Source organism: Nerophis lumbriciformis, linkage group LG15 (assembly GCF_033978685.3).
Source record: "Nerophis lumbriciformis linkage group LG15, RoL_Nlum_v2.1, whole genome shotgun sequence".
In the NCBI taxonomy this organism is placed as follows: Eukaryota; Metazoa; Chordata; class Actinopteri; order Syngnathiformes; family Syngnathidae; genus Nerophis; species Nerophis lumbriciformis.
The window spans coordinates 37067020-37081320 of record NC_084562.2 but is presented as its reverse complement, the minus strand read 5'-3'; the positions used below and the strand labels follow the sequence as shown (position 1 = coordinate 37081320).

At 44.0% G+C, this 14301-nt stretch overlaps 1 protein-coding gene across 1 annotated transcript in view; it reads left to right on the top strand.

The window, feature by feature from the left end:
* Positions 1–14301, top strand: part of LOC133616089 (multiple epidermal growth factor-like domains protein 10) — a 572792-nt gene that overhangs the window by 205667 nt on the left and 352824 nt on the right. The window contains exon 5 of the mRNA XM_061975174.2: positions 6159–6259. Within this exon, the coding sequence (XP_061831158.1) occupies positions 6159–6259 (101 nt within the window). The remainder of the gene's footprint in view (positions 1–6158; positions 6260–14301) is intronic.

Sequence of the window (14301 nt, the reverse complement as noted above, 5' to 3'; positions counted from 1 at the left end):
GATCGGTTCGCAGCCGAGTGTGAAGCGACTGGGATGGGAATCAGCACCTCCAAATCCGAGTCCATGGTTCTCGCCCGGAAAAGGGTGGAGTGCCATCTCCGGGTTGGGGAGGAGATCTTGCCCCAAGTGGAGGAGTTCAAGTACCTCGGAGTCTTGTTCACGAGTGAGGGAAGAGTGGATCGTGAGATCGACAGGCGGATCGGTGCGGCATCTTCAGTAATGCGGACGCTGTATCGATCCGTTGTGGTGAAGAAGGAGCTGAGCCAGAAGGCAAAGCTCTCGATTTACCGGTCGATCTACGTTCCCATCCTCACCTATGGTCATGAGCTTTGGGTCATGACCGAAAGGACAAGATCACGGGTACAAGCGGCCGAAATGAGTTTCCTCCGCCGGGTGGCGGGGCTCTCCCTTAGAGATAGGGTGAGAAGCTCTGTCATCCGGGGGGAGCTCAAAGTAAAGCCGATGCTCCTCCATATCGAGAGGAGCCAGATTAGGTGGTTCGGGCATCTGGTCAGGATGCCACCCGAACGCCTACCTCGGGAGGTGTTTCGGGCACGTCCGACCGGTAGGAGGCCACGGGGAAGACCCAGGACACGTTGGGAAGACTATGTCTCCCGGCTGGCCTGGGAACGCCTCGGGATCCCCCGGGAGGAGCTGGACGAAGTGGCTGGGGAGAGGAAAGTCTGGGCTTCCCTGCTTAGGCTGCTGCCCCCGCGACCCGACCTCGGATAAGCGGAAGAAGATGGATGGATGGATGGAACTAGTAACAATTCTATTGGAGACATTTAGAGCATACCTGCAAATAGTTGTGTCTCCATTTGGCGGCTGCATCCTTTGCAGTGCGCATTTGTGGGGTGCTGATGTCATTGCGGTGCGCAGGGCTGTCCCATTTCAAAAAAGTTGTCCTTTGAATCTGGCCGCCAAATATCTCCTTTTCTTGCATTAGCAGAAAGGTTGCATCCGTGTACTTCGCGTCCTTTCATATCCCCGGGATCCTTTGCGCGCTCGACTTTGAAAATGATTTTCTACACGGCGACGCTATGCGGAGCAGAACAAGCAACTTTAAAATGTAAGTATAGCTGTATTTGTTCATTTAAAACAGCTAAAAGCAGACATGTCAAGCTGGGATGTCAGTAGTGATATACATTTGTGTTAGAATACAAGACCTAGACCAGGGGTCGGGAACCTTTTTGGCCGAGAGAGCCATGAAAGCCAAATATTTTAAAAAGTATTTCCGTGAGAGCCATATCATATTTTTTTAACACTGAATACAACTAAATGCATGCGATTTTAAGTAACACCACCATTTTTAGAGTCTAACAAGTCTCTTATTATTTTTAATAACATTGTTATTCTGAAGCTAACCGATAGTAAATAAAATACTTCTTACCATTAATACGACTTCTTGAACAGGATGGACGGACTAAAATGCATGAGAGTGTTTTATATTTTGAACGTTATCTGAGAGCCAGATGCAGTCATCAAAAGAGCCACATCTGGCTCGAGAGCCATAGATTCCCTACCCCTGACCTAGACTATTGTAATGTTGCAACTCAACGCCAAGAAAACGGAAATGCTGATTATCGGTCCTGCTAAACACCGACATTTATTTAATAATACCACCTTAACATTTGACAACCAAACAATTACACAAGGCGAATCAGTAAAGAATCTGGGTATTATCTTCGACCCAACTCTCTCGTTTGAATCACACATTAAGAGTGTTACTAAAACGGCCTTCTTTCATCTCCGTAATATCGCTAAAATTCGTTCTATTTTATCCACTAGCGACGCTGAGATCATTATTCATGCGTTCGTTACGTCTCGTCTCGACTACTGTAACGTATTATTTTCGGGTCTCCCTATGTCTAGCATTAAAAAATTACAGTTGGTACAAAATGCGGCTGCTAGACTTTTGACAAGAACAAGAAAGTTTGATCATATTACGCCTATACTGGCTCACCTGCACTGGCTTCCTGTGCACTTAAGATGTGACTTTAAGGTTTTAATACTTACATATAAAATACTACACGGTCTAGCTCCGTCCTATCTTGTCGATTGCATTGTACCATATGTCCCGGCAAGAAATCTGCGTTCAAAGAACTCCGGCTTATTAGTGATTCCCAGAGCCCAAAAAAAGTCTGCGGGCTATAGAGCGTTTTCTATTCGGGCTCCAGTACTATGGAATGCCCTCCCGGTAACAATTAGAGATGCTACCTCAGTAGAAGCATTTAAGTCCCATCTTAAAACTCATTTGTATACTCTAGCCTTTAAATAGCCCCCCTGTTAGACCAGTTGATCTGCCGTTTCTTTTCTTTTCTCCTCTGCTCCCCTTTTCCTTGAGGGGGGGGGGGGCACAGGTCCGGTGGCCATGGATGAAGTGCTGGCTGTCCAGAGTCGGGACCCGGGGTGGACCGCTCGCCTGTGCATCGGCTGGGAACATCTCTGCGCTGCTGACCCGTCTCCGCTCGGGATGGTGTCCTGCTGGCCCCACTATGGACTGGACTCTTACTATTATGCTGGATCAACTATGGACTGGACTCTCACAATATTATGTCAGACCCACTCGACATCCATTGCTTTCGGTCTCCCCTAGAGGGGGGGGGGTTACCCACATATGCGGTCCTCTCCAAGGTTTCTCATAGTCATTCACATCGACGTCCCACTGGGGTGAGTTTTTCCTTGCCCGTATGTGGGCTTTGTACCGAGGATGTCGTTGTGGCTTGTGCAGCCCTTTGAGACACTTGTGATTTAGGGCTATATAAATAAAGATTGAAGGTGAAGGTAATGTTGAGCAACCTCTGTGCTCATTGTTCCTTTCTTTACCCCGAGGGAGAGCCATATATCCATCCGGCCATTGCAAACAATTTGTTGCCTGGATTTTTTTCAACGTTTGGAAGTGAAATCTTACATATTTTAATTAGCTTTGTTGGACAGCAACAAGTTAACTTGATTATGTTCTATTAATGCGTGGCCAGAATAATAAAAATATTGTAAATGTGTGCATCAATGTACCGATATTTGTTATTGTTGTTTTTTGTGTACATCTGCATCTTGTTTGGAAATGTTTACTTTTATTAATGATTATTGTGAGCTTGTGTTTGTTTACTGTTTTTTTTTTTTCTGTTTTTTTTTATTTTTTTTTATGTGCAGAATAATCGAGGACTTGGACAACAACGGAGCAAAAAGAAAGGAAAAACAAAGTATTTTTAGCCTATGTAAATTAATAAACTCATGTGCTTAAACTGCAGTTGTTGTGATTCATTTCCTCTGCCTTCATTGCAAATATTTGTATGATACTAATAATATTATTAGTAATATTTAATATTACTTGCTAAAATGCAACCAATTTAACAAAATTAGAAAACTACATCAATTATGCATTACATATTAATAAAGTAACTGCTAAATAAGATTGTGTGGTGTTACTGTATGGATAAACTGTGAGGACTCTGTCTGGGACCTCTTCACAAGCATTCACAAGAATAAAAATAAATCCATCATTAACTAATAATTAGGAGTACCAGCTTTAGAATGCTTCTCAACACGTGACACATCCTCAAGACAACCATCTCCCATGATCTGTCGACTCTAACCGCAGGAAAATCATACGGCGGCGGTAGATCTTAGCCGCTTCCTCTAAAATAAAGGACCAAGAGAACACAAAAAACAATTCGACATTCTTCTCATAGGTTTGTCATTGTTCAGCCTCACGTGACTGAGCAGCAGATTTGTGACGTAAATGTAAGGGCGGGGACAACCGACGTAACCAGGAAGTGTCCCATAGGCTAGACCAGTGCTATTCAGCTACATAATGAAGAGGGCCGCAGATTCAAGAGCCCAAGGTCTCATCAAAATGTTGATGTTTTTTAAGAAAGTGCCACTTCTATTCCTTTGAAACTATGTTTACTTGTTTACAAAGTAAACACATCAGCTTTCACACTGCACTGTCAATAAATTCATTATTCTGCCCTTGATACTCGTTTCCAGCATGTACGGCTAGACAGATAGTTAACAGCAGGAAGAAACAGGAGCTAAGTTTTGTTGATGATTAATGTTGCTCCTTTTGAATTATTTTTCAGTTTTAATTCTTTGTAAGTCTTTTTTTATTTTGGTTGTAAGGCTAAAAATGTAAACTTTTCAAAAGTATAACGTACATTGTGTTTTTTGCATAATATCCCTTGTGTATGTCACAAAAATAAAATAGAAGGTTTAACGTTAATACACACAGCAAACATTGCACACATGTGGTTTAACACAATTAAACCTAATTGCTTTATCGCCCTCTGCTGGTCAAATTCAGCGCTGTATGTATTTCACCAGTTTTGATTGCCAGCCAAAAGCAACACGGCCACAAATACAAAAGACATCACAAAGTCTGTCATTTCAATATATTCATACTTTGTTGTCCAATCGCTGTAAAAGTCCCGATTTTTGTGATTTATTAAAAACACTTAAGGGTCGATAGTGCCATCTTCTTCTACTCACCCACTGCTGCTTCGTTGTGACACATACGCTTTGCTGTTGCCCCCTGTGGGGTGGCGGCAGTACTGCACACATGAGCGACCCTGTTTTGATTGGTTTCATCAAGCCTATTTGGGTGTTGTTTGGCAGGCCAAATTAAAAGCTTTGGCGAGCCTGACGTGGCCCGCGAGCCGCCAGTTGAATAGTTCCGAGCTTGACTGTCCTAATTCCTATTGCTTCAGCCCTGGACCTACACCTTGGAAGTACGCAGCCTCCGAATTGAGACACAGCAATTTTTTCCGGAAATAAACAAAATAAACAAATCTATACATCCTGCAGCCTGTCCAAAGCAGGAAATGAACATCCTTCAATTGCCATTTTTTACAGGGAATTTTACGTTTTTAATTGTAAATGTTGACAAGTATGTTTTGAAAGCACCGGGTGCTACTTTGGACCCTTTCCCTATCTAAGAACAGTCGCAGTTAGCTCAAGCATATTTGTTTTAATTTTCACGTTTTGCGCAATAATGCACATTCGAAGATTTCGCCCTTACGCTAAATCACCGCCCACCCCACTCCACAAGGAAATATATTTAAAGAATGTTTTTTTTAATCGTGTAGAAATTTCAATAATCATAGTTTACAGCTAAATTCAGTACTTCATCCATCCATCCATCCATCTTCTTCCGCTTATCCGAGGTCGGGTCGCGGGGGCAGCAGCCTAAGCAGGGAAGCCCAGACTTCCCTCTCCCCAGCCACTTCGTCCAGCTCCTCCCGGGGAATCCCGAGGCGTTCCCAGGCCAGCCGGGAGACATAGTCTTCCCAACGTGTCCTGGGTCTTCCTCGTGGCCTCCTACCGGTCGGACATGCCCTAAACACCTCCTTAGGGAGGCGCTCGGGTGGCATCCTGACCAGATGCCCGAGCCACCTCATCTGGCTCCTCTCGATGTGGAGGAGCAGCGGCTTTACTTTGAGCTCCCCCCGGATGGCAGAGCTTCTCACCCTATCTCTAAGGGAGAGCCCCGCCACCCGGCGGAGGAAACTCATTTCGGCCGCTTGTACCCGTGATCTTGTCCTTTCGGTCATAACCCAAAGCTCATGACCATAGGTGAGGATGGGAACGTAGATCGACCGGTAAATTGAGAGCTTTGCCTTCCGGCTCAGCTCCTTCTTCACCACAACGGATCGATACAGCGTCCGCATTACTGAAGACGCCGCACCGATCCGCCTGTCGATCTCACGATCCACTCTTCCCTCACTCGTGAACAAGACTCCGAGGTACTTGAACTCCTCCACTTGGGGCAAGATCTCCTCCCCAACCCGGAGATGGCACTCCACCCTTTTCCGGGCGAGAACCATGGACTCGGACTTGGAGGTGCTGATTCTCATCCCAGTCGCTTCACACTCAGCTGCGAACCGATCCAGTGAGAGCTGAAGATCCTGGCCAGATGAAGCCATCAGGACCAAATCATCTGCAAAAAGCAGAGACCTAATCCTGCAGCCACCAAACCGGATCCCCTCAACGCCTAAATTCAGTACTTCATAAAAATGGAAATAAGTGTCAAAAATGCAATATAGTAAACTGCTGGTTTCTCTGCTTAAACCTGAACAATAAACTTCATAAAATATTCAAATGTATGGATCGTTTGTTATTACCATTTGCTAGCCGAGTAAAAACTGTGTATGTACTTGCAGGATCAGCTACAAGACAGCCTACAGAAGAGGTGTGAGGACCATGTACAGGCGGCGCTCTCAATGCTGTCCAGGTTTCTACGAAAGTGGAGACCTTTGTGTTCGTGAGTCGTTTTTACTTTTATTGCCTTTACATTACATCGATGGTCTCCGAAGTGTAGCCCAGGAACCATTTTTATCGTGTACCTTTTTTTTATGGGCCCTTGGCATATTCTAGAATTAAATGCATCCATTATTAATGATATACATTATTACACAAATTTGCTCCACTGGAAACACAAACATAAGCCCTGGATGATAGTTTAGCATACGTATATTGATCTACATTGGATTGTTTTTAGCATCTTTATGCTCAATATTTGTCAAAACAGCCTACCACATCCTTAAATCTTGGAAAATTATGGGAACCCCTTATTTACCTGATATAATATGGCCTGTATGACTTGACAAAGATTCGAATAAAAGCTCTGCATAGTACTTTGGTGCCACAATAATGTTTTATTTCACCTGCAGGTCTACTGCACCTAATTGCAAAGTGCAAGATTAATACATTCAGACTTTCCTGATGTAGTCCTAAATGGGATTTTTTTTAAATGCCCAATGTCCAATCGAATAGGCTCCAGTTCACCAGTGACCCTTACCCCTAAGATAGGTGGTGTTAAAAATGGATGGATGTGTAGATATATATACAGAAGGGGAAATAGGTATTTGATCCCTTTCTAACTTTTGTAAGGCAACCAAGCCCCTTTTAAGGATATGAAGAGTTAAGAACTTATATGGTAGAATATGTTTATTATACAGAATATTAAAATGAATATTGCACTACTATTGCAGTATACAGGTAAAAGCCAGTAAATTAGAATATTTTGAAAAACTTGATTTATTTCAGTAATTGCATTCAAAAGGTGTAACTTGTACATTATATTTATTCATTGCACACAGACTGATGCATTCAAATGTTTATTTCATTTAATTTTGATGATTTGAAGTGGCAACAATTGAAAATCCAAAATTCCGTGTGTCACAAAATTAGAATATTACTTAAGGCTAATACAAAAAAGGGATTTTTAGAAATGTTGGCCAACTGAAAAGTATGAAAATGAAAAATATGAGCATGTACAATACTCAATACTTGGTTGGAGCTCCTTTTGCCTCAATTACTGCGTTAATGCGGCGTGGCATGGAGTCGATGAGTTTCTGGCACTGCTCAGGTGTTATGAGAGCCCAGGTTGCTCTGATAGTGGCCTTCAACTCTTCTGCGTTTTTGGGTCTGGCATTCTGCATCTTCCTTTTCACAATACCCCACAGATTTTCTATGGGGCTAAGGTCAGGGGAGTTGGCGGGCCAATTTAGAACAGAAATACCATGGTCCGTAAACCAGGCACGGGTAGATTTTGCGCTGTGTGCAGGCGCCAAGTCCTGTTGGAACTTGAAATCTCCATCTCCATAGAGCAGGTCAGCAGCAGGAAGCATGAAGTGCTCTAAAACTTGCTGGTAGACGGCTGCGTTGACCCTGGATCTCAGGAGTGAGACCGACACCAGCAGATGACCAACATTTCTAAAAATCCCTTTTTTGTATTAGCCTTATAAGTAATATTCTAATTTTGTGACACACGGAATTTTGGATTTTCAATTGTTGCCACTTCAAATCATCAAAATTAAATGAAATAAACATTTGAATGCATCAGTCTGTGTGCAATGAATAAATATAATGTACAAGTTACACCTTTTGAATGCAATTACTGAAATAAATCAAGTTTTTCAAAATATTCTAATTTACTGGCTTTTACCTGTATGTACATGTATTTGTGTTTATTATTGATGTGGAGATTAAAACGAAGACATCCTATAACCCAAACTTGATTTAGAATGGTCGTCTTCTTCAATTTTTTACCTGCAAGTCCATGTAAAACTAAAGTTTGTGTGTCAAATGGATTGACAAAAATTACATTTGTATGCCCGTTATCCTATTTGTCCATTTTCCAATTGTAAACTAAATCAGAAACAGTGAAAAAAAAAGTTTTCCGCTATTTCGTTTTAGGTCTGAATAAAAGAGATGGGTTTTTTTTAGATTTGGTTTAATTTCGAAAAATGAATGATGCACAGTTTGTTCTAGCGAAATGGATGCTTTTGTTATTCTTGACATTAAATGTTGCCCAAATAAATAATATTCATAACACTGCCTGATAATAATTCTTCTCTTTTTTCTAATAAAGTGTAAAATTGCTTGCCGATATGCATTTTAATTAAACACAGGCTAATTACTCTTTGGGTACCACATTCAAACACACCGTACTGTAATTCAGTCTTTAAAATCCATCTGTTCTATTTCTGATACAGCATTTTAACACACATTTCAGCTTTTTGACTGATGAACAAAATACAGCACTGTCAATAATATTTGTTACTGTAATACCTGTCTGGCAGTCAGGATGCATGTATGTTTTCATGAAGGGAGAATTAAGTAGGATATAGAGATTTCCTTTTCCCCCAAAAATATGTTTTATAAACATATAATAATTATTTACATGTCAAGAAAGTAAGAAATAATTCAGAGTTAGATTTCTATTATGTGCTTACATAATTATTTATATTTTTAAAGTGGAGTACAGGAGAAGGGCGGACATGGCTTCAGGTCAAATATCTGAAGGGATACGTGACTGTGAAAAGTTTTGGAACCACTAATTTAGAGGTTTGTAGAACATACCTATTAGAATTTAATGGATGATAATCATTAAAAAAAACCATTTAATTCATATTTGACAAACGTGTAATAATTAATGGAAACATTTCTTAATGATGACTTCAATTTTGTCAAAATGAAATTAAAACCACTCCGGCGAGAAAATCCATCCCTCGCCCTGATGAGCAGCCGCTCAACCTGGATATAGCGGATGTCCGGAAAACCCTGAGGAGAGTGAACCCCCGGAAAGCACCGGGACCTGATGACATTCCGGGCAAGGTGCTTAAGGGATGTGCAGACCAGCTGGCTGGGGTTCTCACAGACATCTTCAACATCTCGCTGACCCAGGCTGTGGTACCATCATGTTTTAAGACGGCCACAATCATTCTAGTGCCAAAAAACCCCACTATCTCCTCCCTCAATGATTACCGCCCCGTTGCACTCACCCCCATCATAATGAAGTGCTTCGAGAGGCTGGTAAAGGAATATATTGTCTCCAGACTTCCCCCCCACATTTGACCCATACCAGTTTGCTTATCGCCCTAACCGCTCCACAGAAGACGCCATCTCCTCTGCACTCCACCTGAGCTTAGAACATCTGGAAGGAAAGGACACACACGTGCGGAAGTTGTTCCTGGACTTCAGCTCAGCATTCAACACCATCATCCCACAGCACTTGGTGAGCAAACTGGTCCCCCTTGGATTCAGTACCCCCCTTTGCAACTGGCTGCTTGACTTCCTCACAGACAGACCCCAATCTGTGAGAGTGGGCAACAACACCTCCAGTGCCATCTCCCTGAGCACTGGCTCCCCCCAGGGCTGCGTCCTGAGTCCGCTGCTGTTCACGTTGATGACCCATGACTGCTGCGCCAGGTCCACTACTAACCACATTGTGAAGTATGCAGACGACACGACAGTAGTGGGCCTCATCCGTGACAACAACAACATGGACTACAGGGAGGAGGTGAAACATCTGGTTGACTGGTGCAGAACCAACAACCTGGTCCTGAATGTCAACAAGACCAAGGAGATCATCGTTGACTTCAGGAGGCACCAGTCCAGCCACGCTCCACTCTTCATCAACGGCACAGCGGTGGAGATAGTAAGCAGCACCAAGTTCATGGGGGTGCAGATAACTGACAATATAACCTGGTCCCTACACACCGGAGCTCATGTAAAAAGAGCTCAGCAGCGCATGCACTTTTTGCGTCGGAGGAAAAGAGCACAGCTCCCTCCCCCCATTCTCACCACATTCTACAGAGAGCCTGCTGACCAACAGCATCTCTGTCTGGACTGGAGCCTGCAATGCCTCAGACTGGAAGTCTCTCCAGAGAGTGGTGAGGACGGCGGAAAAGATCATCAGGACTCCTCTTCCTCTTATCCAGGAGATCGCAAAAAGCCGCTGCCTGACCAGGGCTCAGAAAATCTGCAAAGACTCCTCCCACCCCCACCAAGGACTGTTTTCACTGCTGGACTCTAGAAAGAGGTTCCGCAGCCTCCGAAGCAGAACCTCCAGGTTCTGTAACAGCTTCTTCCCTCAGGCCGTAAGGCTCTTGAACGCATCATAATTAAATTATGCCCTCAACTCCCCCCAAAATGGATTAACTCGCTGGAATAAAAAAGACAACATAACATACATCTATAAACGTGGACGCATGTGAAAAAGTGCAATATATTTATCTGTACAGTAATCTATTTATTTATTTATATATATTATATATATTATTTATATATATTTATTTATACATGCACCTTATTGCTTTTTTATCCTGCACTACCATGAGCTTATGTAACCAAATTTCATTCTTATCTGTGCTGTAAAGTTCAAATTTGAATGACAATAAAAAGGAAGTCTAAGTCTAAGTCTAAGTATAAGTCTAAAACAATGTCATATTGCATCCTAACCAAAATTATACAGCGCTAAATTATTCTGCTAGTAATTTTCTGTCCGATGTAGAAATGAGCAAAATCCATCCATCCATCCATCTTCTTCCGCTTATCCGAGGTCGGGTCGCGGGGGCAGCAGCCTAAGCAGGGAAGCCCAGACTTCCCTCTCCCCAGCCACTTCGTCCAGCTCCTCCCGGGGGATCCCGAGGCGTTCCCAGGCCAGCCGGGAGACATAGTCTTCCCAACGTGTCCTGGGTCTTCCTCGTGGCCTCCTACCGGTCGGACGTGCCCTAAACAACTCCCTAGGGAGGCGCTCGGGTGGCATCCTGACTAGATGCCCGAACCACCTGGCTCCTCTCGATGTGGAGGAGCAGTGGCTTTACTTTGAGCTCCCCCCGGATGGCAGAGCTTCTCACCCTATCTCTAAGGGAGAGACCCGCCACCCGGCGGAGGAAACTCATTTCGGCCGCTTGTACCCGTGATCTTGTCCTTTCGGTCATAACCCAAAGCTCATGACCATAGGTGAGGATGGGAACGTAGATCGACCGGTAAATTGAGAGCTTTGCCTTCCGGCTCAGCTCCTTCTTCACCACAACGGATCGATACAGCGTCCGCATTACTGAAGACGCCGCACCGATCCGCCTGTCGATCTCACGATCCACTCTTCCCTCACTCGTGAACAAGACTCCGAGGTACTTGAACTCCTCTACTTGGGGCAAGATCTCCTCCCCAACCCGGAGATGGCACTCTACCCTTTTCCGGGCGAGAACCATGGACTCGGACTTGGAGGTGCTGATTCTCATCCCAGTCGCTTCACACTCAGCTGTGAACCGATCCAGTGAGAGCTGAAGATCCTGGCTAGATGAAGCCATCAGGACCAAAAAGCAGAGACCTAATGAGCAAAATGACCTATATAAATGAGCAATGTATTGTAAAAAAACCAAATGACCGAAAGGGGAACCACTTTTTTTTATTTTCCATACACAAACCTATATGTAAAACAAGCACACATATGTTTTTCTTTTGTATGCATTTTAAAATGTAGCCTAATACATGGCTTGTACTAGACGGCTAACAATGTAGCTAATGGGAGTCATATATTACTTTGTACTAGGCAAAGGGAAGGAGGCGACACCAAGGCAGAACTGCGTTTTTGAAGGTTTATTTAAACCTCTGATGAATGTGTGGGAAGTGTATGCTACCACTAGTGAGTGAATGCAGACTATGTGTGGAATTAACAATGTAGAATTTACCAGAGGGTGTTGTCGGTGCGTGTTGGATGTATCTTTCGTTAGTGATGGGTCCGGCAACACCGATGCATCGGCGCATGCGTCGAGCTCATAGAGCAAAACCCTGTGTCGGTGCGCGTACCGCTTTTAGAAAGGCACGTGACCGATCATGAGCTGTTTTGGTCACGTGACCGATACGCGAACTGTGTCGCACTGACGCCTCCTCCGTGCCCTGTGAGCGGGTCTTTTCTACAGCCAGAGAAATAATAACTAAGAAGAGAAATCGTCTAAAACGTCGGAAAAACTTTTTTTTTTTTTTTTTTATAAAAATGTGTAAAAAAATACAATTAAAAAAATTCCCAGTCCACAATCATCCACAACACGTTCTCTTAGATGTCCATGTTATGATACATGTTCACATTATTTATTGACTGTATCTAAAAAAAGATAAAAATATATTTTTATTTAAATGAAGATATGAAATAATCCTAAATGAAATACAATGACTTGGTTTATATTATTGTATATACTAGGGCAGGGGTCACCAACGCGGTGCCCGCGGGAACCAGGTAGCCCGTAAGGACCAGATCAGTCGCCCGCTGGCCTGTTCTAAAAATAGCTCAAAGAGCAGCACTTACCAGTGAGCTGCCTCTATTTTTTAAATTGTATTTATTTACTAGCAAGCTGGTCTCGCTTTGCTCGACATTTTTAATTCTAAAAGAGACAAAACTCAAATAGAATTTGAAAATCCAAGAAAATATTTTAAAGACTTGGTCTTCACTTCAATCAATCTTTCAATCAATCTTTATTTATATAGCCCTAAATCACAAGTGTCTCAAAGGGCTGCACAAGCCACAACGACATCCTCGGTACAAAGCCCACATACGGGCAAGGAAAAACTCACCCCAGTGGGACGTCGATGTGAATGACTATGAGAAACCTTGGAGAGGACCGCATATGTGGGTAACCCCCCCCCCTCTAGGGGAGACCGAATGCAATGGATGTCGAGTGGGTCTGACATAATATTGTGAGAGTCCAGTCCATAGTGGATCCAACATAATAGTAAGAGTCCAGTCCATAGTGGGGCCAGCAGGACACCATCCCGAGCGGAGACGGGTCAGCAGCGTAGAGATGTTCCCAGCCGATGCACAGGCGAGCGGTCCACCCCGGGTCCCGACTCTGGACAGCCAGCACTTCATCCATGGCCACCGGACCTGTGCCCCCCCCCCCTCAAGGAAAAGGGGAGCAGAGGAGAAAAGAAAAGAAACGGCAGATCAACTGGTCTAACAGGGGGGCTATTTAAAGGCTAGAGTATACAAATGAGTTTTAAGATGGGACTTAAATGCTTCTACTGAGGTAGCATCTCTAATTGTTACCGGGAGGGCATTCCATAGTACTGGAGCCCGAATAGAAAACGCTCTATAGCCCGCAGACTTTTTTTGGGCTCTGGGAATCACTAATAAGCCGGAGTTCTTTGAACGCAGATTTCTTGCCGGGACATATGGTACAATGCAATCGACAAGTGTGTATCAAACTGGTAGCCCTTCGCATTAATCAGTACCCAAGAAGTAGTTTTTGGTTTCAAAAAGGTTGGTGACCCCTGTACTAGGGCATCAAATCAGTGTCAGTTGAGTCGGTCCATAGGTTGCCTGTAGGGATTTTTAATGTCCAGCAGATGTCAGTATTTAGTGACACAGTATCGACACAGTATCAATACAGTTTTGCAATGTGTCGAAACGCTTCATGACGCCTCATGAACCCATCACTATCTTTCGTCGAATCCAAAGGGGAAGGCAAAGGGGTAGTCAGCAGGAAGGCAAGCAGTCGGGGGCTGGAGAGAGGCAACGATGTCAGGGTCCAAACAGTGGTCAAGGATCGGGGAAGGCAAGCAACAATCCGGGAGGAGGTCGTGAGGCAAGACACGATCGCGGAAAACACTGTGGAAGACACAAAGGACATCAAGACAGGAACGAGGAAGAGCACAATGAAGGCGAACAAGAAACGAGGGAGCGGTGCCAGACGTGATGCTTACTCAGGTGAGATTGGCTACGTTCTGGCAAAGGTCTCCTGGCTTCGCTGTCTCTTTATGCCGCTCCCTCTCGTCAAGCCCAGGTGTGATGATGAGTGATTGCCTGCAGCCTTGTCGCTGCCCAGCGTGAGCGGGGGGCGTGTCCGAGCGAGCAGCCAGAAGAGGAATTGTGACACTCAGAATTATGAGAGACACGGGTTCGAATCCGCGCCGTGACAATTACGCCTATAAAGCCCAAAAATAAACATCCAAAAACTGCCAACAATACTCCATTTACATGGCATGACCTGCATATTAACCAAGTATTTGCAACATTGT